This window comes from Talpa europaea, assembly GCF_964194135.1.
Source record: "Talpa europaea genome assembly, chromosome: 16".
Lineage (NCBI taxonomy): Eukaryota > Metazoa > Chordata > Mammalia > Eulipotyphla > Talpidae > Talpa > Talpa europaea.
Window position 1 is genome coordinate 6,341,430 of NC_140084.1, and position 25,060 is coordinate 6,366,489.

Consider the following 25,060-nt stretch of genomic DNA (forward strand, 5'->3'; position numbering starts at 1 on the left):
CTGGTCCCCTTCCCTGCTCCCAGCCTTGTGTCCACCCTGCAGTGGGCAGAGACCGTGAAATAACCACCTCATGGCCTCTGCCCACAGCAGCGTGGAGACAAGGCTGGGAGCAGGGAAGGGCAGACAAGTGCACAGAGCAGATGTAGTCATTGCTTGCTTTGGCGAGAAGCGAGGGACGTGAATAGGGTGGGTGACGCCAAGGCAGTGGGGCGGCCTCCAGGACAGCGCTGGGGGAGTACACTGCGTCCATCAGGCAGAGCGGTCTCTGCTCTGAGATGGGGGCTGGGCTGGGGCAGAGTTGGGGGCAGGAGTCGAGGCCGGCAGGCCAGCTGGGAAGGCTCTGGAGGCTCCTGCTCTCTGCCGGGGCCGCCCAGCGACTTCCTCAGTCTCCCCCGCGCTGCGTCGCAGGAAGCCCCGGGTTGTTTTCGTCGCCTTCGGCAGTTGGACATTTGCTAATCGTCCCCGGAAGTTTTGCGGCCGTACACGCAGAGAGGAATTGCGCCACGTTCCCTGGGAGGGGAGGGGCGGAAGCGGAAGTAGCGATGCTGGCGCCGGCTCCCGGGCGGTCAGGAACGGAAGCGGAAGTGGCCGCGGCGCCGGCCTGGCCTGGCCTGGCTGAGGGGAGGCGGCGGGCGGGCGCGATGGCGGAGGCCGGGCCACAGGCGCCGCCGCCCCCGGGCACCCCAAGCCGGCACGAGAAAAGCTTGGGGCTTCTCACCACCAAGTTTGTGTCGCTTCTGCAAGAGGCCAAGGACGGCGTGCTTGACCTCAAGCTGGTGCGGCCCGGGCTAAGGGGCGACAGTGGGGGATGGTGGACCAGGCCTGGGCCGGTAGCGGGAACTCCCGGGGCGGCCCAGCCGAGCCCTCAGAGAGCAGACCGCCCTCCGTGTACTTCCGCACAGGACAGAGGCCAGGAACTGTTTCATTCATTCGGCCGACGCCATTGGTCGTCAGCCTGGGCCAGGCTCAGGGCTGCAGGTGCAGGTCCTCGTGGCCTTCCCCGGCTGGTGTGGGGAGGAGAGAGTCAGAGCATCACCTCGGGCTGCGACAGGCCTCTGCCCGCTCCGTAGTCCTGAGCCGCTGTGCTGCCTGGGAGGAACGTTGAAGTCAGGCTCTCGTCCTTTACAGGCTTATTCTCAGTGTAGCTGGGGTAACTCCAAGAGGGAGCCTCAGTATTCTCCGCCCTGTTCTGTCTGCCAGGCAGCTGACACTCTAGCTGTGCGTCAGAAGCGGCGGATATATGACATTACCAACGTGCTGGAAGGTATTGGGCTGATCGAGAAGAAATCCAAGAACAGCATCCAGTGGAAGTGAGTGGGGGGTGCCTGGAGGGTCAGACAATCTCCTATCCAGAAGTTTCAGGGGTGTGGGGTGGGGACTGGAGGAGCGAGCAGGGGCTGTGGGAACCAGAGTTCCGGGTAGCCCTTTTCAGCCCCATTCCCTGGGCTCAGGGGCGTGGGGCCTGGTTGCAATACCCGGGAGATTGCGGACAAGCTGATTGAGCTCAAGGCAGAGATCGAGGAGCTGCAGCAGCGGGAGCGAGAACTGGACCAGCACAAGGTGTGGGTGCAGCAGAGCATCCGGAATGTCACAGAGGACGTGCAGAACAGCTGATATCCTCCTGGTGGTCCCTGCTCCTGGGAGTGGGTGAGGGGCCCTCTGGTCCAGCTGGCTTTACTCTGTGGTGCCCCAGCCTCTGTCCTTCTTGGGAGGATAGTCCTGCTTCTCCTGGCCAGGTCCCCGCCTTGGTGCCCTCCCCAGAACTCCTTCCCCACTGGTCTTGACCTGCACCTCTCCCCCCAGACTCCAGGACTTTCTCTGAGGGCATGTATGTCAGACCTTTGCTAAAGAGCTGGGCCTGTGGTCTGCCCTCTGTCACCATATGCAGGCTACCAGCAGTTCTCCTTAACCCCCACACCTTGGCCTATGTGACTCATGAGGACATCTGCAGATGCTTTGCAGGTGAGCAGAGCTTGGGTAGGGGGCGGGAATTGGGGGGGCGGGCTGAGCTGATTCACAGCCCTTAAGCAGTGGGCTCAGTGCCCAAGGAGAGTTCCATCTCTGCAGGGGGTTCCTGGGGCCCTGGGGCCCGTTCCAGGCAGGGTAAGTCCTGGGTTTGAGGGTCACTGGGACCCTGTGGAAGCAGACCATATTGAGGGGTTTTAAGAATCCTAGGGTGGATTCCTGGGCCAGCTCCCATCTGCATTGTACCTTGGATTTGGATTATCAAGTGTGACAGGCATAAGGGGGGAGTGTGTGTGTGTGTTTTCATGCACTCTTACATGCAGAGACAATGCCCTTTTATGTCCTGTAGTGAGTTTCCATTGTGGATGCAGGAACTTCCTTTTCTGTCTTGCATCCTAGACTGTCTTGATCAGAGCACCTGTACCTAGGGAGCAGCTCCATCAAGGCATGGGGTGCCCATGGCCAACAATCCTTTGCTATACATGTTTAAACCCAGATTTTCAGGTTACATACTCCCGGGCTCTTGGGAGGAGAAAAGCTTTAGTTCTCTGCCCCAACTACTGTGGGGGTTGGGGGAGACCTACTGTCCAGTTTATCAGAGATTAACTTTTTTCAGGGATAGGCACCCTCCTCCCCCCATTCCCAGCTCAGATTGAGCCCCTGGGCCCTGACCTATCCTTGTCTTTTTAGGAGACACCCTCCTGGCCATCCGTGCCCCGTCGGGCACCAGCCTAGAGGTGCCCATCCCAGAGGTGGGTGCTCAACCCAAGCAGGCGAGGTTGATTGAGGGCGGGTACTGGCTGTGGAGCCTGATAAGTCCTGGGTGGGGCAGGTAGGGGGAGGCCTGGGGTTTGGGGTTATCTCAGAGAACGGGCCGCCTGGGTGGGAGAGGACACGGGCCATGTCCCAGGGCCAAGTCTGCTACCAGTTCTACCTGCCCCCACCTCTTCCCCCATCTTCAGGGCCTTAATGGGCAGAAGAAGTACCAGATTCATCTTAAGAGTGTGAGCGGCCCCATTGAGGTTCTGCTGGTGAACAAGGAGGCATGGAGCTCGCCGCCTGTGGCAGTACCTGTGCCGCCACCCGAAGACCTGCTTCAGGGGCCGCCTGCTGTGTCCACCCCTCCACCTCTGCCCAAGCCTGCCCTGGCCCGCTCCCAGGACGCCTCACGCCCAAGCAGTCCCCAGGCGACCACCTCTACCCCTGTCCCTGGTAGCACTGAAGCCCAGGGGGTGGCCTGTCCAGCAGTTGAGGTCACAGGTGAGGCACAGTGGGTAGCTGGTGATGGGGTGATTTGTGGGGCCCAAGAGGCAGTACTTTGGGGTTGTGGAATGTCATTCTCAGAGTTGGAAAGGACTTGTGGGGTGGGCCTTCTGGCCTTCAGCTGGCCTCCCCTTGCTGTGGGAGCGAATGCGCCCTTTTTACCAGGGAAGCTCTGACTGTGAAGGGGCATCTGGGTGGCACTTTTTCCCCAGATCCACCTGGGTTTTGCTTGCCCTCTCGGGGTGTGGTCACAGCTGCCATGTTGTCTATGAATCTTCCTCTTATGTGCCACATGCCTGTCTTCCTCAGTGACTTATTTCAAGATTACCACTTCAGGGGGGACTGGCAATGCCTAACTCCTTGGGCCTGGGAACCAGGACTGTGGTCACCCTGGCCGTGGTTTCTAGCACGGCCAACTTCAGCATCCTACTTCCTGCCCCTGACTGACTGGTTTGGGGGTGGCTTGTCCAGCAGTTGAGGTCACAGGTGAGTGACCTTACCTGTGGTTGCAGTGAGTGGCAGCCCTGGAACCGATCGCAAGGACAGTGGTGAGCTCAGCTCACTCCCACTAGGCCCAACAGCACTGGACACACGGCCATTGCAGTCCTCTGCCCTGCTGGACAGTAGCAGCAGCAGCAGCAGCAGCAATAGCAGTTCATCTGGACCCAACCCTTCTACCTCCTTTGAGCCCATCAAGGCGGACCCCACAGGTGGTGAGTACTGGTTTTCTGTGGGAGATGATCTAGCTTCAGCCCAGTCCTAGATCAGAAATATATTTAGGGCTGGAATCTGGCATTCCTGTCACCTCACCAGAGCTGGCCAGCCCACTCTCCTTGGCCCACAAGTACTGCTGAATTTCTTTTCACTCAGTGACACTACATCCTGTGTCTTCCTGTCTTCTCTGTCCTCTGTTCTTTTTGGGAAAGTTATATCCACTCTATGTCTTGATCTAGTTGCTGTTCAGGTTGCAGCAGTCAGGACTTCTATAACCTCCTCTCTCTCCATCATGCACACACTACACCAGTGCTGATCTTGATAGTTACCCACCCTGGTTGCCAGCTCCAGCGGGTTCTAGATGGTTTGCTGTGTTACTCTCATGTTCCATATTGATGCACTTGGCTCCTCTCACTTGCTTCTCCTCCTAACGCTCTTAAACACTGACATTTGCAGGCCTCTGTTCCATTCCACGCATGTGGAACACCCCATTTTTGGGACGGTGATTCCCTGTTCTCTGTCATGCCTAGGTTTTTGCCTGAACTCCATGTCCTGTGTCCATGTACCTTCCTCTGCATGTCTGGTGGGCACTTGATTCCTGTGCGTTCTCAACTGAACTTGTTTCCTCTTGAAACTTGCTTTCCCTCCACGCATACCCTGTGATTGACCCCAGTCACCCAGCCCGACACCTGGATGTCACTCCAGGTCCATCTCCCTCCCCCTCCGTACCGCCCCCAGCAGCTAAGTGAGTTCTAAGAGAGTTCTGTCCCAGGGAGCGCCTGTTGATGGTATCTGCAACACGCAGATCACTCCTGGCCACCTCTGTTCTAAGTCCGCCTCTTTACCTTGCTGGCCAGGATCTGTGTGAAGGGGAAGCTTGACTGCCTTTTCTGTGTACCAAGAAGCCTCCCTAATGCCCACTGGTTAAAACCAGAGCCCCTAAACATGCCATCTGAAAGCCCTCATGACCCAGCCCCCAGTTTCCTCTCCAGCCTCATTTTCCTCTGCTTCCCATACCCCTCCTTCAGGTGAGCACCACCTGTGCAGCACTGGCCTCTGTTCTGGTGTCTGCTGTCTCCTCTGCCAGGTGACCCTGCCTGGGGTCTCAGCCTGGCACTGAGGGTAGGGATGGCTGGGCCCTTCTCCATCTAACAGGCGCGTCTGCTGCGCCCAGACAGAGTGGGGCCAGCAGCATCTCTGAGCCGGGACATCTGCCCTGGTCGCCTGAGAGTGACTTTGCGCCCCTGGGTTCAGCGCTGAGTTGTTTGGGTCTAGCAGGGGAGACCGACCTCCAGAGCCAAGCAGTACCACCTTGACGGGGGGTAGAGCCTACTTCTCAGCTGTGGGGAGCTCCTGGGGGGTGGAACGGGATCTGCGGAGGGTGAGGGTAGAGTGGGACCAGGCTGGACCTCTGCTCTTGAGCACGGGATTCTTGTCTTTCAGTTCTGGAACTCCCCAAAGAACTGTCAGAAATCTTCGATCCTACACGAGGTGAGGCTGCCTTCCTCCCTGGGGCTAGGGGATCTCATTGGGTCGTCCTCTTGCTCTCCTGAGGACCTGATCAGTGTGTGGGGTGGCCCCCTTCATGGGCTCTGTTCGGTGGAGAGGGGAGCCAGAATGTAACTGAGCTCTCTCCCTCCCCAGAGTGCATGAGTTCAGAGCTGCTGGAGGAGCTGATGTCCTCAGAAGGTGGGTGGCCCAGGAAGGTGGAGGATGCATTTGGGCAGGGGGTTGGGTGGCTGTTGGGTGGCACCTTGGCCTAGGGTCTCAGCCTGGTGCTCTCTGCAGTGTTTGCCCCCCTCCTCCGCCTCTCTCCGCCCCCTGGAGACCACGATTACATCTACAACCTGGATGAGAGTGAAGGTGTCTGTGACCTCTTTGATGTGCCTGTCCTCAACCTCTGACAGGGACATGCCCTGCGTGACTGGGACACAGACTGTCTGACCTGGGGGCTGCCGGGGGGCCTCCCCACAACCCCCCTACACAACTTGAGAACCACAACTCATGGCTTCCCCAGCACCCCCTCCCCTCCCCCACACAGTTCAAGCCACAGCCACCACTCCTGCGCCAGCACCTGTGTGCTGCCAGAGCAGGGGCCAGGGGCTCAGCCCCTCCACTGTGGAGCCAAACGTTTGCCTCTCCTTGCTGGACCTTCCCCCCTCGCATCCTTTGTGAGCCCTCCCAGAGCCCAGGCTCAGCTGCCACCCAGTGGCGAGGAACTAGTACCCCCCACACACACCCCATAGGGCAGCTTGTCCAGCGTCACTGCCCTTCCTGCCAGCCCCTCTCCCTGCAGAGGGAAGTGGTGGGGAGCTTCTTCACTTCTCCCCACACACGCCCTACAGCTTCTCCTGGACCTCTCACCCCACTTCTGAGCCCCGAGAACCTGGGGCGGGGTGGGGAGGGGTGGCTGACAGGAGAGAGAGACCTCTAGCGAGGAGCCCGGGTGGGAGAGTCTCTGCGGCCTGGCCCAACCTCCTGCTGCCCCGACCCTCCCTTGTTTATTCATTTCTCCTTTAGAGCCATTTGCAGAGATTTAGAGAAAGATTTGCAGTAATGTGGATTCCTATATAAAGATTATTTTTATACTTTTTGCAACTAAAGAAAATTGTAATATTTGTACAGCGTCCAAGTGAATAAAGACCATGCCGAAGGCTGTCTGATCTGGTTCTTTGGGCCGGGGGCAGGCGGCCCTGCCCTGGGCGGACGCGGGATTGGTGGGGGGCCTGGGTGGGTCACCTGGCTGCGCCCGGAAAGGAGGCCGTGCGGGTGGCCTGCCTTCCCCGCCCCCACCTGCCGCACCTTGGGGCGGGGCGGGCCCGGCGCCTCTGTGGGGCGGGGCGGCGCCGTCCTACCCTCCCGCCCCGGGACTCCAACCCGGAACTCGCCGCTTTCCCCTGGGAAGGCCGCGGCGCCCCGGGAGCAGGAGGCCGGGCCGTGCGTGCCGGCCACCTTGCGCAGGCTGCGGAGGGGGGCCCCGCGTCCCCAGGGCTCCCGGGCCAGGTGTGCCCTCGGGGGGAGGCTGCGCCGGCTGAGACGCGCGGGCGCTCCCGCCTCGGCTGGGCCATGGCGCCCCCGCGGAACGTGGTGAAGATCGCCGTGCAGATGCGTGACGCCCTCCCGCAGCTCATCCAGCTGGACCAGGTCGCCCGGCCCGCCCGGCCCCCGCCCCCCCCCCACCGCGCACCTCCGGGTCGCCCCCTGCCCCTCGGAGCCCACCCGCCCCTTCCCCGGGTCCTCCCGCGTCCCCGCGCCGGGGCCCCTGAGTGAGCTGCACTTGCAGGCGAAGCCCCTGGGCGCCGTGCTGAAGGAGCTGTGCGACGCGTGAGTGCCGGCCGCGGGGCGGGCGGGGCGTCGGGGAGGGGCGCCCCCCGCCTGCCTCACCGCCCCCGCGGCCCACAGGTGGAGCCTGGCTCACCCTGAGCGCTATGCCCTGCAGTTTGCCGATGGGCACCGGAGATACATCACCGAGAACGTGAGTCCCGCCGACGCTCGGCCCCTGCGTTCCCCTCCGTGACCCCTTCTACCGCCCCGGGCCCCGAGTCCTCAGACTCGTCACCCCCGGTCCGGAGCGGGATCTCCCCAGCCCCGAACGGACGACGGCAACTAGCCGGCCCCCAGCGCCCGTCCTGACTTCTGTCCTCTCTGCCGTCTCCTCCAGAACCGCAACGAGATCAAGAATGGCAGCATCCTGTGCCTCAGCACTGCCCCAGTAATGCCCTCCCGCCCCACCCTCCCTCCCGCCCCGCTGGGCCGCCTGCCCACCTTCCCAGCCCGCGGCCCTGCCCCCAGTGCCCCACCTAGCGGAAGGCCGAGTCCCACACCCCTGCCCCGGTCCTTGGCTCCTCGGCCCAGCCACACCTGCGCCCGTGCTCCCGCCCCGCCAGGAACTGGAGGCTGAGCAGTTGTTGGGTGGGCTGCCGAGTGCGGAAAGGCGCCGGGAAGCCCTGCGGCACCTCGCGCTGCTGGCCCCAGACATCACCTTCGCCCGGGAGGTCATCAGCCGCGATGGGCTTCAGAGACTAGGCACGATCATCGAGGACGGGGACGAGTGAGCGTGGGGCTGTGGTGGGTGGGGGACCTCGTGGGGCTGGGGGGCCTGGTGCGGCCCGACTCAGCCCCAGCTCTCCCCCCAGCCTAGGGGAGATGCTGTCTCTCGCACTGAGGGCCTTCTTGGAGCTCATGGAGCACGGCGTGGTGTCCTGGGAGACACTCAGCATCCCCTTTGTTAAGAAGGTGGGTGGGCGCGGCCTCCCCGGTGGCCCAGGGTGTTAAGTCTCAGCACTATGAAGCTGTCCGCAGTCACTGCAGCACGAGTTCAATCCCCGGCCAGGGAGCTACCCACATGGCGCAGCAGACCTCTCCTGTCTCCCTGCTGCTCCCCTCAGCAGTGGATTTCAGCAGATCTGCCTGCTCTGCTCCCCATTCTGTCTCTGGTGAATCCTCCCTCCCTGCCCCCCCCATCCCCCCCTACCTCTGGCCTACACTCCAGCTCTTGTATGCATAAGTAAATAAAACAGATCTTTGAGGGAAAAAAAAAAGGTGGGTGGGCTCTTCTGCAGGTGGGGGGCAGTGTCAGGATCTGGCCTTCCATGGCGGCAAGGTTGCGAAAACCCTCCCCCTCGTACAGGTAGTAGGCTACGTGAACATGAACCTGATGGACCCATCCGTGCAGCCCTTGTCTCTCAGGCTGCTGGAGAGTGTGACTTTAAGCAGCCCTGCCCTGGGCCAGCTGGTCAAGAGCGAGGTGCCACTGGATAGGCTGCTGGTGCATCTCCAGGTGTAAGTGACTGTGTGTGGGGTACACTCGAGGGGGAGGGGGACAGACCCGGACCCTGGATGGCTGGCCGAGCCCTGTTCTTGCCCCAGGATGAACCAGCAGCTGCAGACCAAGGCCATGGCCCTGCTGACGGCCATGCTGCAGGGGGCCAGCCCTGCTGAACGTAAGGTGGGCGTGCACACGGTGGGGATGAAGGGCAGTTGCTACGTGGCACCCTAGGCTGCAGGGCAGGGACTCACGTACGGCGAAATCACCCACGCTCCTTTCCCACCCGCCTCAGCATATGCTTGACTACCTGTGGCAGAGGAACCTGCGCCAGTACATCTATAAGGTAGGAAGGACTGGGCCAGGTGGGGCCCCCCCCCCACACACACACACACTGCGCCCACGCTCACGGTGCCTGGCTCCCACAGAACATCATCCACAGCGCATCCCCGCTGGGCGACGAGATGGCGCACCACTTGTACGTGCTGCAGGCCCTCACGCTGGGGCTGCTGGAGCCGCGCATGCGGACGCCCCTGGACCCCTACAGCCAGGTGGGTGCCTTTGGGGCGCGCAAGCCTGGGGATGACTGGAACTTGGCCTTGAGTCTGTGATCTTGACACGCTGCTCACCCATGACCGCAGGAGCAGCGGGAGCAGCTGCAGGCCCTCCGCCAGGCCGCCTTTGAGTCGGAGGGGGAGCCCGTGGGTGCCGGGCTGGGAGCCGACCGCCGCCGTTCCCTTTGTGCTCGCGAGTTCCGAAAACTGGGCTTCTCCGTGAGTGACCCCTTCGCAGCTTCCCGGCCCTGCCAGCCCCCCAGGGCTGCTGTTGTCCCAGGGGGCCGGGGCTCTTCCTGAGCAGCCTGTCCCCCTTCTCCCAGAACAGCAACCCTGGGCAGGACCTAGAGCGCGTGCCCCCCGGCCTGCTGGCTCTGGACAACATGCTCTACTTCTCCAAGCATGCGCCCAGCGCCTACAGCCGGGTCAGTGGCAGGGCGGGCTACGGCAGGAGGCCCACCCAGGCCGAGTCCCAGGGACTGAGCTGTGACTCCCTGCCCCCATTCTCTACTCCCACCACGCCAGTTCGTGTTGGAGAACAGCAGCCGCGAGGACAAGCATGAGTGTCCTTTCGCCCGGAGCAGCATACAGCTGACCGTGCTGCTGTGTGAGCTGCTCCGTGTTGGGGAGCCCTGTGAGTGCGCTGGGCATGGCGTGTCTAGAAACGGGGGGCGGAAGGGCAGAGAGGGCCAGGGGCTGCGTACACTTCCTCCCTGAGCTCCTCCTGCCCCCCTGCTCCAGGCTCCGAAACAGCCCAGGACTTTTCGCCCATGTTCTTCGGCCAAGACCACAGCTTCCATGAGCTCTTCTGTGTGAGCATCCAGCTGCTGAACAAGACCTGGAAGGAGATGCGGGCCACGCAGGAGGACTTCGACAAGGTGGCGGGTGGGAGCTGGGAGAGCTGGGCCGGGACCAGCCGCTGCAGGGAGGGGTCCAGAACGCAGGCCCCGGGCTGAGCTCGGTCCCCGGTCCTAGGTCATGCAGGTGGTGCGGGAGCAGCTGGCACGCACACTGGCCCTGAAGCCCAGCTCCCTGGAGCTCTTCCGCACCAAGGTGAACGCGCTCACCTACGGGGAGGTGCTGCGGCTGCGGCAGACGGAGCGGCTGCACCAGGAGGGCACGCTGGCCCCTCCCATACTGTGAGTCCTGGGGACGGGTCCAGGTCCTAGCCCCCCCCCCGCGCCTTGCCGCGGTCAGTGCTGGTCAGCGAGCCCCCTTGCTCTACCCAGGGAGCTGCGGGAGAAGCTGAAACCGGAGCTCATGGGCCTGATCCGCCAGCAGCGTTTGCTTCGCCTCTGCGAGGGGACGCTCTTCCGCAAGATCAGCAGCCGGCGGCGCCAGGGTCATTGAGTGGGGGGGGCGTGGGGGGTGAGGGCAGCCGGGGGATTCGGGCCCCTCTCATCTCGCCTTCCCACTTCCCCTTTCTGCCCACAGACAAGCTGTGGTTCTGCTGCCTGTCCCCCAACCACAAGGTGCTGAATTTTGGAGATGTGGAGGAGGGCACCGGCCCACCGGCCCCGGAGAGTCTGCCCGAGCAGGGTAAGAGGCGGGGCACAGGGCAGTCACCTGCTCTCCCTAGACTACCCCGGGCCCCAGGATGGCCTCGGGCCCAGTAACTGGCCCTGCGTTCCCCCTGCAGTCCCCGTGGCCGACCTCAGGGCACTGCTGACAGGCAAGGACTGCCCCCACGTCCGGGAGAAGGGCTCCGGGAAGCAGAACAAGGTGAGGACAGGGGGGCACAGAGGCTCCTTCCTGCCGGCCCTGCCCTGCCCCCGCTCAGTGTTGCCAACCCCTTGCCTCCCCCAGGACCTCTGTGAGTTAGCCTTCTCGGTCAGCTACGACCACGGCGAGGAGGAGGCGTACCTCAACTTCATTGCCCCCTCCAAACGGGAGGTGAGTGTCGGGGCAGGCCGAGCGGAACTGGCAGATGGGCAGGGGAGAGGTGGGCTGGCCCTCATTGCGCCGGCTTCGTCCCCAGTTCCACCTGTGGACAGACGGGCTGAGCGCCCTGCTGGGCAGTCCTATGGGCAGTGAGCAGACGCGGCTAGACCTGGAGCAGCTCCTGACCATGGAGACCAAGCTGCGCCTCCTGGAGCTGGAGAACGTGCCCATCCCTGAGCAGCCACCCCCCATTCCCCCCCCACCCACCAACTTCAACTTCTGCTATGACTGCAGCGTCACTGAGCCTTGACAGTAAGGGGGGCCAGGGGCCAGAGCTGTTGCCACTGTGGCGGCCATGAAGGGGAGAGGGTGAAGTGCCAACACTGACCAACAGGCTGCAGCAGAAATAAAGTGTGCTTGGCTCTCAGGTCTGTGTCAGCCAGCTCTGCACTCTGTGGCCACAAACTTGGCTGCTGAGTGAGAGGGGGCATCAGGTGTGGCCGTGTTTAGGGCCACACACTTGGCACGGCAGTGGAGGGGTTGGTGTTTTGAAGGAGGGTTGAGATGGGCTGGCCCTGTTGTCCTTCACCAAGATAAGCCCTCAGCCTCCCTCAGTGCTGGGCTGCAGAGGGGATGGCCTGTGGTCTCGTGGCACCTGCCCAGAGGGGGCTGGGACCGCCAGTCAGGCGAGGAAGAAATGTCAGGGCAGGAGGCACTACCCAACAGACACCGGCCTGCACACTCACAGGGGCCCAGTCTGGCAGTCATGTTTCCAGGAGGCCTCTGACTGCCAGGGAGTCAATTTTCAGCGCTCAGCTGCTTGGCCCTGCATCTGTAGGGCTGGAGGCTCTCTGGGTGAGAGGCATGAAGGGAGTCCTGCTGAGCTGGCCTGCTTTGTGCTGAAGCTCAAACTCAAGATTCCGAAAAGATCTCTTCTCTGCTGCATGGAGGATGGGACTGATTTTGACAAGAGGGGGTTCAGTGCAGAAAGGCCTGCATTTGGATTAAAATCCAAAGCAGGAGCATGGAGGGAGCAGGACTGCAGATGGGCCAGAGTCCCTGGGCACCCCCAGGCTGGGGCGGGCTGAGAGAGGACTCCAGGCCTCTGGAGCCTCCCACCATATGGGGAAGCAGCTTAGACCTGCTGGGGGTGCCAGTGGGGGTGCTACCTATGTGGCTCTGGTGTTCCTACCACATTGTGCCTGGGCTCAGCCAGATTGCTTGACTTAGGTGGGAAAGGGAGGGGCCCTTCAGTCTGAGAACTTCAGATAAGGAGATAACATCTAGACTTTTAATCTTGTTTGGGTTTACAACAAAGCCTGGATCTGCTGCTAAGACTCCTTGGGGAATGAGGTGGGGTGTAGGCTGGTATGAGAAGTGGGCAGCCCACCTCTTGGCCAGGGCCTTACCAAGAGAGCAGGAATTGGCTTTTCCAGGGGCTTATGGCAGCGATCGATAGCTGGAACGAGGCTCCCCCTGGGCTGTGGGCAGACCGCAGGAAGCCCCCTGGGCTGCCCTAGGTTGCTTCCAACCCCAGTCCTAGAAGAGGGGTTGATAACTTGGAGTATGGAGTAGAGGGAGGCAGGGGTTATCGAGTCAAACTCCAGGGTAAGGGGCCAAGGCTGGGACTAGGAGGAGGCCACAGGGCTCATGACTGACCTGGCCTCAGAGTGTAAGAGTCAGGTCAGCCCCTCCCACGAAGCGGGACTGGACGCAGGTCACCTGGGGCAGCTGGGCCTGAAAGCGTCTGACTGCAGCAATACTGATCCCAGGGCACATGGCCACATCTAGCTCCCGGAGCTGCTTGCACGCCTGCCCAATGGTATCCAGCGTTCTGTGGGGAGGCCACTGGCTGAGCAGGAGACCCCAGGGGGCCCCTAGCCCAACCCGTAATGGGGCATCACTGCACACACTCACTGCTCCGTGAGCTGACTGCAGCTGGACAGGTTGAGGTGCTGCAGTCTTGGCCAGGAGCCGGCGGCCTGGGCCCAGCCCTCGTCACTGAGGAGGTTGCAGTGACTCAGTGCCAAGCGCTCCAGGCTGGAGCAGCCCCTGGCCACAGCCACCAAGCCCTTGTCTGTGAAAGCTGGCAGCAGGCTCAATGAGAGCTTCCTCAGCTGGGTGAACTGCAGCACCTGTAAGGAGGGGTGAGGGTATAGTCTGGCACTGGGGCCCAGAACCAGCGGCCCTCCCAGGTCCCCCACCTCCAGCCAAAGGACCAGCCAGAGGCATCAGAACCAATGAGAAAGGAACTCTAAGGAATTATTTCTAAGCAAAACAGCTTGGCCTGGACCCCGGCTCCAACCTCAGGATCCTCAGCCTCCCCAAACCCCCAGTGCCACACCTTGGCCAAGCTGGCATCGGTCAGCTTGCTGCAGGCTGTGAGGTCCAACTCCTGCAGGTCCCGCAGCATGAGCAGGGAGGGGCCCTTTGGCTGGGGAGAAGGGTCCTCAGTGCCAGAGGCGTGACGCTCCAGCTCTTGGTGTGGCTGTGGGAAGAAGCCAGTTCCTCAGGTGCCCCCTGAGTTTGGCCCTTAAATGCTGGTAGAGACTCAGGAGGGAAGGAACTGAGCCCTACCCACCATGACCTTGGGGCTCCCGCACCTGAAGCCCTTGCGCAGACTCCTTCCTTGGCTCCTCCAGCCCCAGAAGCCCCCAGTCACGGAGCTCCTTGCACCAGGCCAGGCGCAGAACTGACAAGTGGGTGAGGTAGGTACAGATGGCCTGCACAGTCCGGTTGGTGAGGGCCACACAGGAGGATAAGTCTAGCACCCTGAGGCTTGGGCCCAGTGCTGGCACCAGAGCGAGCACTGAGACATCCTAGGAGGGGAGTGGAGGGAGCAATGGAGAGGTGCTGTGCGCGTGCCACCAGGTTCACAGGGGTCACTCGGAAGGTCCTTCCCAAGGTTCCAACCCCGCAAGCAAGAGGAAGTTACTAGAGGTCTGTGGAGGGACGCAACATGCTCCCTGTGCTGGTGAAAGGGTGGGGTGGACTGGGGGTGCTGCAGGGGTGGGAGAGTTTATTGGAGGACAAAGGCCTAGACTGGCTGGGCAGGAAGGACGCAGGTGGAAATTTCTAAAGTATCTGCCCCACCTCTGCTCCCAGAGCCCACTGCAGGGGTGACCACAGGTTACTGGACCAGGGGTGGGCATCGCATCTGACCCTAGCTGAGCCAACCAGATATGCTCCCTCTAGAATCTGAGGTAGAACATGCGGTCACAGTGGGGGCTGCCACCTGGCAGGAGCAGTCGGGTGTGGGGCGCAGCAGCTAAGGGCAGTGCAGAGCAGGCTGGTTTGTAAAGATGCAGACACACATGGGGCCTGAGAGCAGCTGAGACACGTGGTAGTGAAGGTGGAGTTGAGCAGGGAAAGACCTGTGGCAACAGGTTGAGACAATTTTCAGCTTGGAAAAGGCCTGGTCAGGTTGACGGGAAAATCTATTAAAGAGAGGGCAACTGGCATTGCCACTGTGGGGACTATTAGAGGGGACTCGCGTCTGCAGAGTGATGACCTTGCTGCTCCCATGTCGCCTGACCTCCCTGGGGTCCTGACCCAGCACCTTCTGTGTGCCTCATGCCCCTTCCCCAAAGGGCTGCGTTCTGTCACTCACCAGCCTTCCCTGCCTGCAGAACACTCGCCCTCAGTACCCCTCCCCAACCTCTAGGGGTCACAGAAAACTCAGCATGTGAGATGTGTGAGATGTGTGGACCTCCCTCTACAGTGGCCTGTGGGGAGCACTCCTGCGGGGAGGAGCACCTGTGGGGAGCACTCCTGCAGGGTGGAGCGCTGGCAGCAGCACTGTTTGTCTTTCTCTTCCAGGTTGTCCCACGGTCAGTTCTAAAGGCTAGTCCTTGGACACAACACTGGGCAGTTCCTCCCGGTGCCACACGTCCAGTTCCCCCAGCTCCCCGCCCTGCGCAGGAAGGAGGCGGATGGTGGGCTCACCTTGAGTGAGGAACAGTAGGCCAGGCTGAGGGAGACCAGTGGGGGCGGAGCTCCAGGAATCAAGCCCAGTGCCTGGGCCAGTTCCTGCCCGCTGACCAGGCAGCACTCAGCCATGTCGAGGCTCTGCAGCTCCCGCAGGCCCCCCAGGGCAATGCATCCCATGTCTGTAAGCCGCTGCAGCTTCCTCAGGTTCAGGTGCTGCAGGTGCTGCAGGCCCCGGCACACGGCCAAGAGGGCCCCGTCAGATAGTTCTGAGCAGCCGCTGAGGTCCAGAGAGGTAAGGCCTGGCTGCTGGCGGCAAAGGGAGGCCACGGCCTCTGTGGAAAGCTCCCGGCAGCTGTGCAGGCTCAGCTCCTGAAGCTGCAGCCCGGTCACCTGGCCCAGGGCCTGTAGAGCCTCTGGAGGCAAACCAGTGCCACTCAGGTCCAGAGACTGCAGCCTCCTGGCCCGCTCCTTCACAAATCGTAGCAGATTGCGGAAGGAGAGCTGGGAGGGGAAGGAATCCTGGGGGCTAATGGAGCCCCTGGTTGGGCCTGACTCAAAGGCTAGGTGGCAATAGGCCAAGGAGAGGCGCTCCAGGCTGGGGGCACAGCTGCTGAGTCGGTTGAAGCTCAGGTCAGCCAGGTACCGCAGGCCAGCCAATTTGAGCTCACGGAGGCCGCTCAATGCCCGGTGGACCTGCTGGGCCGTCTCAGGCTGAGCCAGCAGCGTGCCTGATGTGAAGAGGCTGTTGCAGCCACTGAGGTCCAGGATACGCAGGGCTGGGCAGCTCAGGACCAGGGTCACGAAGGAGGCCTCTGTGGGGCTGCCCCCACCAAGGCACAAACTGTGCAGGTGCGGGCCCAGGTGGGAGGCAACAGATTGCAGCACCTGGTGCGAGGTAGGTGAGCTGTCCAGGTTGGTCAGGCTGATGCAGGAGACACCCCTGAGGCCCAGGCGCTGGATGGCCGGAATGGAGGCAGAGGACACCGGGATGTTGTACTGCACATTTGTCTAAGGGGTAGCAGCAGGTCTGGGGTGAGCTCTCTGGCCTCAGCGGGCACTGGGCTTTGCGTCTGGCGGCAAGTTGCTAGCCAGAGGCTGAGGGCAGAGCAGGTCAGGAAAGGCCCCTGCTACTATGGGAAACTACACTGATTTGTGGGGTCAGGTGTGGCTGAAGGAGGCACCCGCGAGAAGTGGGCACTGGGAGGACAAGTCCCGCTGGGGTCTAAGGAGAGGACTATGAGGGAGGGCAAGGAGGTTGGTGATGGACAGGACTGGATGCCTACACGGAGGGGACAGAGAGGGGCGCTGGCATGCGGGGCACTGGAAGGGTGGAGGAGGAGGCCCAGTGAAACCCTTAGGAGGACACAGAATGCAGGACCCCAAACTTTGGGACTTTCAGGAGGCCCTGAGACCCACGGGCTCCGCCGACTCGAGGGCACAGAGCTTGGTGTTAGCCAAGCTGCCACCTTCCCCAGGGGCTGGAGTGGGGAGGAGAGAGGCAGGCGTCACTCACCACAAGCCCCTGCGGCCCAGATGCCAGAGTTCTGGGGCGGGCAGTGAGGCTAGGTGCCCGGTGGCCTCGGTGTCTCAGCCACATGAATGTTTGCAAAAATGGGTTGTAAGTAAAAAACACAGGTGTGTGTGTGTGTGTGTGTGCGCGCGCGTGCACATGCCAGTAGAGGCTCCAGAGGCCCCAGAGTACATGATGTTCTTGTGACCCCTGAGGTTCATCTCTAGGGGGTCCATCTACCTGTCCGGAGAAGAGAGGAAGAACCTTCCCACTTCATGTTGGCAGAAGCAAACAGAAGGAATCTCAGAGATGCCAAGGAAGGAGAGCTGCCCGCTGTAGAGGGACAGGGCTGTGAGAGTGGGCAGCACACAGCTCCAGTGGGGTGGGCCCATGAGGCCAGCTCAGGGCTGGGTTGTGGGAATAGCCTGGCTTGGGTAGGAATTCGGGGTGGGGGGAGGGGGTTAGTTTTCCTAGAACCTCCTCTGATTTTGACGCCAGAGGGGTGCCAAAGGGGAGTTGGCACAGGTGTGTGTAGAGCAGGTCTGCGGCAGGGGAGGAAGAAGAGGGCTTGGTATCTAAACTCCTTGCCCCATTATACCACCTCTGATGGATGCCCGAGTGGCAGGCAAGCGGTTCTCAAAGAAGGCTCTTGTTTTAAGGTATCAGCCCGATCCTGCCGCTGGATGGCCGCCCTCTGAAAACCTGGCCTGTCAGTGATCACCGGAACTGATGCCCCCCCTTGTGCCCCACAGAACTTCATGCAAAGGGAATCCATTAGAAAGGCAGACATGACACATGACATGCCCTGCAGCAAGACCTAGCCCCAGGAGCCTCCCAGGAAGCCACATGCAGCTTGTCCCCAGCTGCGGACATCCCCAGCTTCTGCCACAGAGACAAGAGGCCACCTACGGCTGTCAGCACAGGAAGGAGCATGGTAAGAGACAGGGATGGCTCCTCGCTGCTTCCACAGGAATCGGCTCAAAGCAGCTTCTGTTCTAGACCCCGTTCTTAGAACACGGTCATTGTGGATGAAAGGGGGCACCTCCACAGCTCCCCTCGTGGTCACTGAGGTCATGAGAGCACCCGAGGGCCTGCACACCTCAGATGTAAGGAGAGCTGGGGAACAGCCCATGTGTGGGGGTGGGGAGGGTGGTAAGATGGGGGGGAATGGAAAGCGCGCGCCTGCATGACGATGAGCCAGCCTGAGAAGGGCAGAGTGACCTGCTGCCAGAGGCCAGAGGTGCTGCGTGGTGAGGCAGCTCCCACCCCCACCGGCTACTTGCCACCCCGGGAGGCCCCAGCTCCAGCAGCCTGCAGTCACCCCTCTTTCCCTTCCTTCTTGAGCCTTGGCAGGGGGGATGTCCTCCCCTTGCGTTGCCTCGCAATGGACAAAGCAGACAACAGCCGAGAGAGGGCCCTGGCCGTCAGCTTAGGGGCCACGTCCAAGGCTGGCTGGTGGCAGCAAACGTCACCCAGTCAAAGGGCAGAGCCCAGCCTAAGGGATTTCCAACTGTGGGTGGTGGTGAGATTTGAGACTGTCTCCCTGTTCCCCCACCATTTTTCTTGGTGGGGCGGGCGCAGCCTCTAAGCCATCACCCAGCTGGTCTACTCTGGACTCAAGAACAGGAGCTGAGGACTAGCCTTTTAGGAGTATCTATCGTCTCTGGGGGGCAGAGCAGCAGGCAGAAGAGGCAGGACTCCTGGATACTGGTGTCTGGCCCCAGTGTAGGAAACTTTTTCTTTCCCAGGCGTATGGAGAAGTTTCTAGAAACCCAAGGGAGCACTGCAAGGCTATCTGCTCCACTTCACCTGCCCCATCCACAGAGGGGTCAACTAGCACTCTAGTGTCCCTGGATCTCAGGAGAACAGCAAAACCATTTGGAAAATGTCCTAAACCTGCCACAAAGGCGCATGTTCCGTGCCTACGAGCGGGCAGGAAATTGTGCCCTCTCAGGTCCTACGCTGAGACTGTAGGCTTTGAGCAGCCATCGGACATGTCAGCCCTGCTGTCTTTACTGCAGGCACCTAAAGCTGACACGCCTCTGTTCCGGAAGGCAGTGGGGACAGGCACGCCCTAGAACCCGGGGCTTGTCTCTCTAGAAGGGAGTTACACTTGGTGATGGCTTCCAGCGGCTGCGGCGGGCTGAGGAGCATCCTCAGCAAGGGAGGTGACCCACATGGCGCAGCAGACCTCTCCTGTCTCCCCACTGCTCCCCTTAGCAGTGTGTTTCAGTAGATCCGCCTGCTCTGCTCCCCACTCTGTCTCTGGTGAATCCTCTCACACCTCACCTCTGGCCTGCACCCCAGCTCTTGTATGCAAAAATAAGTAAATCTTAAAAAAAAAAAAAAAAAGATCAGGGCAGCGCAGGCCCTCCCTTTTCCCTGCTCACGCCTTCCAGCCGACTCCTGGCAGGACCCATCCTAACCTCATCCCCGCTCCTGCTTTCTGGTTCAAGGTGACCCCGTCCTCCTGCCCTACTGAGCCTGTGCCCCACCTTCTCCCTGAACCTGGCAGTCGCTGCCTCTCCACTGTCCCTTCCTCACAGATCACAAACACCTGAGTCTTAAACAACAAAAGGTCCCCCTTGAGCCTGCTCCCCCTCGCACCTCTCCTCGTGCTCCCCTTCCCTCTCCAGGCCTGCTTTGTGCGCTGCCCACCTGCCTGGCCCCCTGTTCACCCCTTGCTTCCCATGGACCCCTCCACCATGGGCCCAAAGAACCCCTCTCCTCACCACCCTCCCACAGGGGTCCCCTCTGCAGTGTTTCTACCATGGACGGCCCGTCTCCCCCTGGTGCCTTCTCCCATGGGGGTTCTGCCTCCACCCTCCTACCTTCTAGCCTCTTTCGGGATCGCCAAAGAGACCCCGTCCATAGATGAGTGGGTTACCCTCCATGTTTGTCCCACTCCACCACCCACAGCCACCTCCACACCCCTGTGCCCCTCACCCCTCCCTGGCAGACCGCACCTCATCCTGTTCCAACTCTATCTGTGGACCGTGTTTTTTCCAGAACAGTAGACCCCACGCCAGTGACCTGCTGGCCCTCCCTCCAGACACAGATGCAAGCTGACCAGACCTGAATTCACTGTCTTACCCCCCCAACTCTGCCCCTTCTCCTAGAGTCTCAGGGCCCTCTACCAGTCAGAAATCTGGGAATCCTAGACTCCTCCCGCAGCCCCACCTCCTCATCAACCAAGGCCCTTCTAGTCCATCTCCCTATGATATTCTAAACTGTCCCTGCTGCCACCTCTCCGCACCTGCTTTGGAGCAGGTCCCTTCATTGTCTCAGAAATACGTCACAGCAGTCTCCTTATTGGAGTCCTGGCCTCTAGCCCCCCTGGCTCCAGTCTATCCTGCATTGTCCATGCAGCTCTGAGATGGTTCTACAGGGGCAGAGGCTGAGCTGGCTATGGCAGCCCCCAACTATGTCTCTGCCCCCACCTTCCCATGCTCGCCCACCCCCACACCCCCTCCCTGCTGTGGGAACGCAGACTTCTGGCCCTTGTCTCATGCTGCCACGCCTGCTCAGCCACTTTACCGTCTGGTGGTGTTTCACCCTTCACCTCCGCCTGTTAGTCTAGTTAGCAAGTGTTTATTCCTCTCGAGAGTCAGCACGAGCACCCTTCTCCCGGCCTCTTCTGAAGCTGTTCTCCGCATCCCCATCGCCCTACCAGACTGGGCTCCGAACTCAGTGCACGTGCTGCCTTCCTCATGCCTTGTGCTGCCTCTCACGACCAACTCTGAGTGCTGGAACCCCCGGCCCTGCACCCCCAGCTCAGCACACCTCAAGGCCCCTCAGGCACCACCAGCGGAAGGAGGCCTTTCTCTGCGTCTCCGGTGTACTGGCCATTTTCCTCCGCCCTGTATTTCAAACCTTGGATGAGGCCCTGGCCTCTGCATCTCTTCTCACCCCCCTGAGACAAACTGGTTCCAAATTCACCAAGAGGCCATCAGCCTTGAGGAACCTCCACACTGCTATCCCCACCCCTCCACTCCCTGGGGGAGGTGGCAGCCCCTCCATCCTATGTAACCCAGCTGTGTAGGCTGACGCCTGTCTCTGCCACCGCCTCAGGCGGCACCCAGCCACCATTCTTGGAATCTCTTCTTCCCATACCCACCCCTTCGCTGGTGACTCCCATCAGCGTATCGGACACATTTGAGTTTTCTCCCAATTAAAATCCTTTTGTCAAGTCCACCTCAACCACCTATTAATTTCTCTCATGGGGACATTTCTTGCAAATGAGGCCACCCTCTACATCTCCTTTCTGCTCTCATTCACTCCTCAACCCACCTGGCTTTTTCCCCAGATGCCAAATGTTGCCGAAGCCACTGGAAACTGGGGAAGTCGAGCATCATGGACGCTATATTTTCTATTTTCTAGATGTGGTTAAAGTATTGAACCACTCAATACTTTAAATGCTGTCTGGCTTTGACTTCTGGGCCTTCTCTGCTCGGCTCCCTCTGCAGATGCATCCTCCTTCCTCTCCATGATGCCCTCCCTTGGGGGCTGCCCTCCCCGGGGTGTGCTCTGTAGCTGCTGTGTCTATGGCTCTTCAGGCTCCTCATGGGGGACGTTACTTAGATTCCTGCCTTCAATTACTCCCATTCTTTAATGACACCCAATCTATATTTATTATCCAGACCCTTCTCTTGAAGTCCTCGCCCAGAAATCCAGCTCTCACCATCTATGTCTTACACTTCAAATTTTCAACAAGTCCAAACCAAGTTCCTTTAGACAACGACACTAGATAGATAATGCAACAAAGGGCCAACTTACACGCGCACACACACACACACATAATATGTGACAGGAGGATTCCAACCCAGCAGGGAAGGGGGAGATTACACATAATGGTATTTTTGCCATTTGAAACTAATCAGTTTCGTTTCTTATCTTGTAGCGTAAATCAAAAGAAAGTCCACCAATTTAAAAAAAATACAAAAATAAAAAAAATACAAAAAATCAAAACATTAAATAGAAGAAACAATTTTGAACCTAAAGATGTTCTTAAAAAGCATAGTCTATTTAAAAAAAAGAAAAATTTCAGTATATATTTATCAAATCTCTGAGGAAGCAAGGGACCTCTACATTCAAAAAACAATGAGAAGATGGAAGAAAAGGATTTTGAGAATCAACAGCAGAAATTTAACCTCTGTAGCTCATAAACAAATGCATACCTACAAATCAAATTAAAGGCAAACACACTAGACATATATTCAACAAACGTGTAAATAATTATTCTCTTTAATGTATAAAAAGTTCATACATGTGGATATGAAAAGTACTAAGACCCCAATAGTTAAATAGATAAAGAACACAAATAAACAAGAGGGAAATGTAAATGAACTCATGAGAAAAACTGTTCAACCTCAGTAATATCAAAGAAGTCAGAATTAAAACAAAGAGCTATTACTGCTTGCCTTTCAAAGGAGCACAGATGTCTGCATTTACCTGCTAGCTGGGCTGTCTCCCTACCCTCCGGCTCACCCTCTCCTGTCCGTGCTGCACTGCAGTTCTAAGACACAAATCACACCGTGTCACTCCCCTGCCTTAATATTCTTCTAAAAGCTACATGACAGGAATCGGGAGCAAGTCCCAGCAATGCCGACTGGCACATCTGCCAATGCTGCTCCCTCTCATACGCATCTAAGTTCCATATGGAAGCGACATGACGACATGACCATTTCCAGAATGATTTCATACCTTGGGGCCTTCACCCGGGCTGTTACCAGTCCTGAAAGAACAACCTGCATCCTCACCCTATTCCTTCAGGAAGCCTTTCCTGATGCTCCAGTCTCCTCTGGATGTCCTTCTCCAATTGTCATCACACCCCTTCATTCCACTGTCACAGCACTGAGCACACATCATGATCACTCACATACTTGTGTTCCTCCTTCACTGGAGTCAGCTCCTCGCGAGAGGGGAGTGTGTCTTATTCATCTAGAGCCCCAACTGCACCCAGAGCTGAGTATGTATGAATGTAATGGTGTATGAATGTGTACGCATGAATGGTGGCTGGTCAAAGTATGGTCAAGCTGAAGTGGGAGGCAGCTGGAATGGGCCTGGGGAAGGTGGCCACCTTACCTCCCGAAGGGCATTCTGGAATGCACAGTACCAAGCCCGACTCACGAGGGAGGCCTCTTTCTGATCTGACAGAGGCAGGAAGCTCAGAATATATGTGAGCATCTGAGGGAAAAAGACAGGGCGTTGGGGGCTGAGTTGCAGTAGGGGGGTGGGGGGGGCTTTGGAACCTTCTCCAGCAGATAGCACAGTAGGTCCGAGGGGACTGGAGCATTGGCTTCGAGTTCACCTGGGACCCTAAGCTTCATAGAGTCTTCGCTTCCCCTCTCCAATCTCCAGGGAGCTGTACTGTGAACAAATCTTTTCTGAGGCCTGTCTAGATGCAAATTTGTACTGACTGATACAAATCAAATTTCCAGTCTGGTAGAAAAAAATGGCCTGAGTGTCAGGACCAGATCGACCAGTTCACATCCTTATTCTCTCAAATCACCTCTCTGAGCCTGTTTGCCTTATCTGTAAAATGGCCACAGCAGTGAGGTTTAAATGGGTTATTGTGAGAATTAAAAGACATAGTAAAGTGTGTTGCATAGGCTCTAGAACACAGCCACGAGGTGCTCATGCTCTGATCTCTTTGGGAAGCAACACCCCTTCCTTCTGCCCTCACAGGTCAGGCTCGGAGACCTTCCTCTTTTCCCATCTTCTCCACTGCCAACTTGACTTCCGAGCTGGCTGTGAAGACAGAAACCTAGAAAGATTAGTCTGGGAGACTTATGCCCTCACTCCACCTATGCTCTGAGGTTGTGGATGGTGAGGCTGGGAGCCCTATATGGGACTGTGTGGCTACAAGTGGTCTGATATTAACTATCGGGGGTGTCTCAGCACATCCCTGATAAAAAGATGTTCAGGGTTCCCTGGAATCCTCAGGACAGTCTCTACTCCTGGGTCAGTATTGCTAAGCCTCCATAGCTCACTGGACTCCTCACCCTAGAGTTTCCCCCATCCAGTTTCCCCACTATCCTACAAACACAGCATGTCCCTTTCTTTTTGCCTATGTGGGCTTTTTTTCCCTGGAAAGCTCTTACTTAAGCTTGACCTCACCAGATCATTCTCTTTTCTTTCTTTCCCTGATCCCTAGCACAAAGGAGCTCAGCCAATACTTACTGGACCAAATTAAAGTTGGACAGTCCTCTACCTCTATTTTCACCAATGATTTGCTCAGGGAAGGGATGAGGGGGTAAAGCAGATGATTACTGAGAGGAGAATGGGGAGAATGGCATTCTGGGAGACTAGGGATGGGGACTAGAACTGACTGAACTCCCCATTCCCAGGAGGAGTTAGGGAAGCCTATCTAAGCCTAAGATAGTGGCCATGTTGTCTTCTGAGGCTCTGCAGTCAACCTGAGGAGCAAAGGGCAAAGGGAAAAAACCTGCTCTCACTGAAGGGAGGGAGCATAATTCTTTAACCTGAGAGGAGGGAGGTGAAGAGGAGGGAGGTGAAAAGGGGAGTGGCTTTTTTTAGAAGGACCAGGGGAGGCAGTGATAATGATGGTGTGGCTAGTCTATGAACTCCATCCCAAGGGACTACTACAGATATTACTGATCATCCCTGAGATTTATGGGGATGAAGTGGATCTCTTCTGGGGTCAAGGAGAAAAGGAATGCCATCATCTGGAGCTTAAGAGGGTGAAAGCAGTCGTACATCTTGCTAAGGGGAAGCAGTGCCATTCCAGGGCCACAGGGGAAAGGGTGGCCTGTCTCCGGTGGGCAGCGGGAAGTGGCTGTCAACTCTGAGTGCAAGAGGGATGGGGGAGGCCATCCCAAGAGGATAAAATCAGTTATGTCTCTCAAGCTAATGGTGGCAGGGAGGTCTTGTCCAGGATAAGGAAAAGGAACATCTCATGGGGCGAAGGAGGTAGGGACGGCCATCACTAGCGGACAAGGGAGTGAGAGCAGGTCTGTTCTTGGTGAAGGAGCTCAGCGACCACGGACGGAATTGATGGGGAGGGGACAGCTATTTCTCCGGGAGAAGAGAATGGAACGACAATCCCAACGGGCCAGTGGGGATAGATGAGTTACCCTTCCGGGGCGATATGATGGAGATGACACCTTGCAGACCTGAGGGGGAGGGGCGGCCATCTCTAGAGTAGGCGGGTAGGCAGAAGGCCGGTGCTCGCTGACGTGACGGAGTAGGCATCTCCTGGGGCCGATGGGGTAGAAGAGGATGGTACCCCAAGCTAACGGGACGAAGTGGCCCAAAGGCGGGACCGTTACCCAAGCTCGCAGGTCCTGGGATCTCCCGGGCGGGTCGTTTCCGCCTGGTGGACGGGGCCGGACAAGCTGTCTGATGGTCCCTCCCCACAGCCTGGGACCCTGAGAGCGGGGTCTGTCCCGAGTTAGGCCTGAGGGCAGCCTCCTCTCACCTCCAGGGGCAGCGACTCCGCCATCGCATCCCTGCCGC

General features: G+C 59.1%; 3 protein-coding genes across 4 annotated transcripts; 2 read left to right on the top strand and 1 right to left on the bottom strand.

Moving 5' to 3' along the window:
- Nucleotides 1–626: 626 nt before the first annotated feature.
- Nucleotides 627–5,846, top strand: E2F4 (E2F transcription factor 4; the record flags this gene model as incomplete). The annotated part of the gene is made up of 10 exons (XM_084257894.1): nucleotides 627–776; nucleotides 1,201–1,310; nucleotides 1,452–1,613; nucleotides 1,889–1,962; nucleotides 2,656–2,717; nucleotides 2,928–3,225; nucleotides 3,741–3,941; nucleotides 5,386–5,433; nucleotides 5,587–5,631; nucleotides 5,731–5,846. The coding sequence occupies exons 1-10, from the start codon at nucleotides 642–644 to the stop codon at nucleotides 5,844–5,846; spliced, it is 1,251 nt and encodes a 416-aa protein (XP_084114020.1). The 5' UTR covers nucleotides 627–641.
- A 1,147-nt stretch (nucleotides 5,847–6,993) lies between these two features.
- Nucleotides 6,994–11,491, top strand: ELMO3 (engulfment and cell motility 3). The gene is made up of 20 exons (XM_084256642.1): nucleotides 6,994–7,086; nucleotides 7,226–7,266; nucleotides 7,345–7,417; nucleotides 7,604–7,654; nucleotides 7,830–7,993; nucleotides 8,079–8,178; nucleotides 8,573–8,724; nucleotides 8,812–8,890; nucleotides 9,003–9,053; nucleotides 9,136–9,258; nucleotides 9,349–9,480; nucleotides 9,585–9,686; nucleotides 9,787–9,895; nucleotides 10,003–10,139; nucleotides 10,237–10,400; nucleotides 10,491–10,603; nucleotides 10,696–10,800; nucleotides 10,901–10,983; nucleotides 11,068–11,154; nucleotides 11,240–11,491. Exons 1-20 carry the CDS (start codon nucleotides 7,009–7,011, stop codon nucleotides 11,450–11,452), a joined length of 2,157 nt encoding a protein of 718 aa, XP_084112768.1. The 5' UTR covers nucleotides 6,994–7,008; the 3' UTR covers nucleotides 11,453–11,491.
- A 1,316-nt stretch (nucleotides 11,492–12,807) lies between these two features.
- Nucleotides 12,808–25,046, bottom strand: LOC311186282 (uncharacterized protein; the record flags this gene model as incomplete). Of its 2 annotated transcripts, XM_084257188.1 has the most annotated exons (7): nucleotides 12,808–12,976; nucleotides 13,060–13,277; nucleotides 13,487–13,630; nucleotides 13,746–13,961; nucleotides 15,088–16,080; nucleotides 22,667–22,768; nucleotides 25,023–25,046. In XM_084257188.1, the coding sequence occupies 7 exons, from the start codon at nucleotides 25,044–25,046 to the stop codon at nucleotides 12,808–12,810; spliced, it is 1,866 nt and encodes a 621-aa protein (XP_084113314.1). The 2 variants fall into 2 exon arrangements, with proteins under 2 accessions (XP_084113314.1, XP_084113315.1); XM_084257189.1 differs by lacking the exons at nucleotides 13,487–13,630; nucleotides 13,746–13,961.
- Nucleotides 25,047–25,060: the final 14 nt, after the last annotated feature.

Bases quoted from the DNA above. Each gene is read 5' to 3' on its own strand.
- ELMO3 (XM_084256642.1), top strand. From the start codon at position 7,009: ATGGCGCCCCCGCGGAACGTGGTGAAGATCGCCGTGCAGATGCGTGAC. The intron at 8,725-8,811 runs GTAAGTGACTGT...TTCTTGCCCCAG, and splicing joins CTGCTGGTGCATCTCCAGGT to GATGAACCAGCAGCTGCAGA. The intron at 9,687-9,786 runs GTCAGTGGCAGG...CCACCACGCCAG, and splicing joins CGCCCAGCGCCTACAGCCGG to TTCGTGTTGGAGAACAGCAG.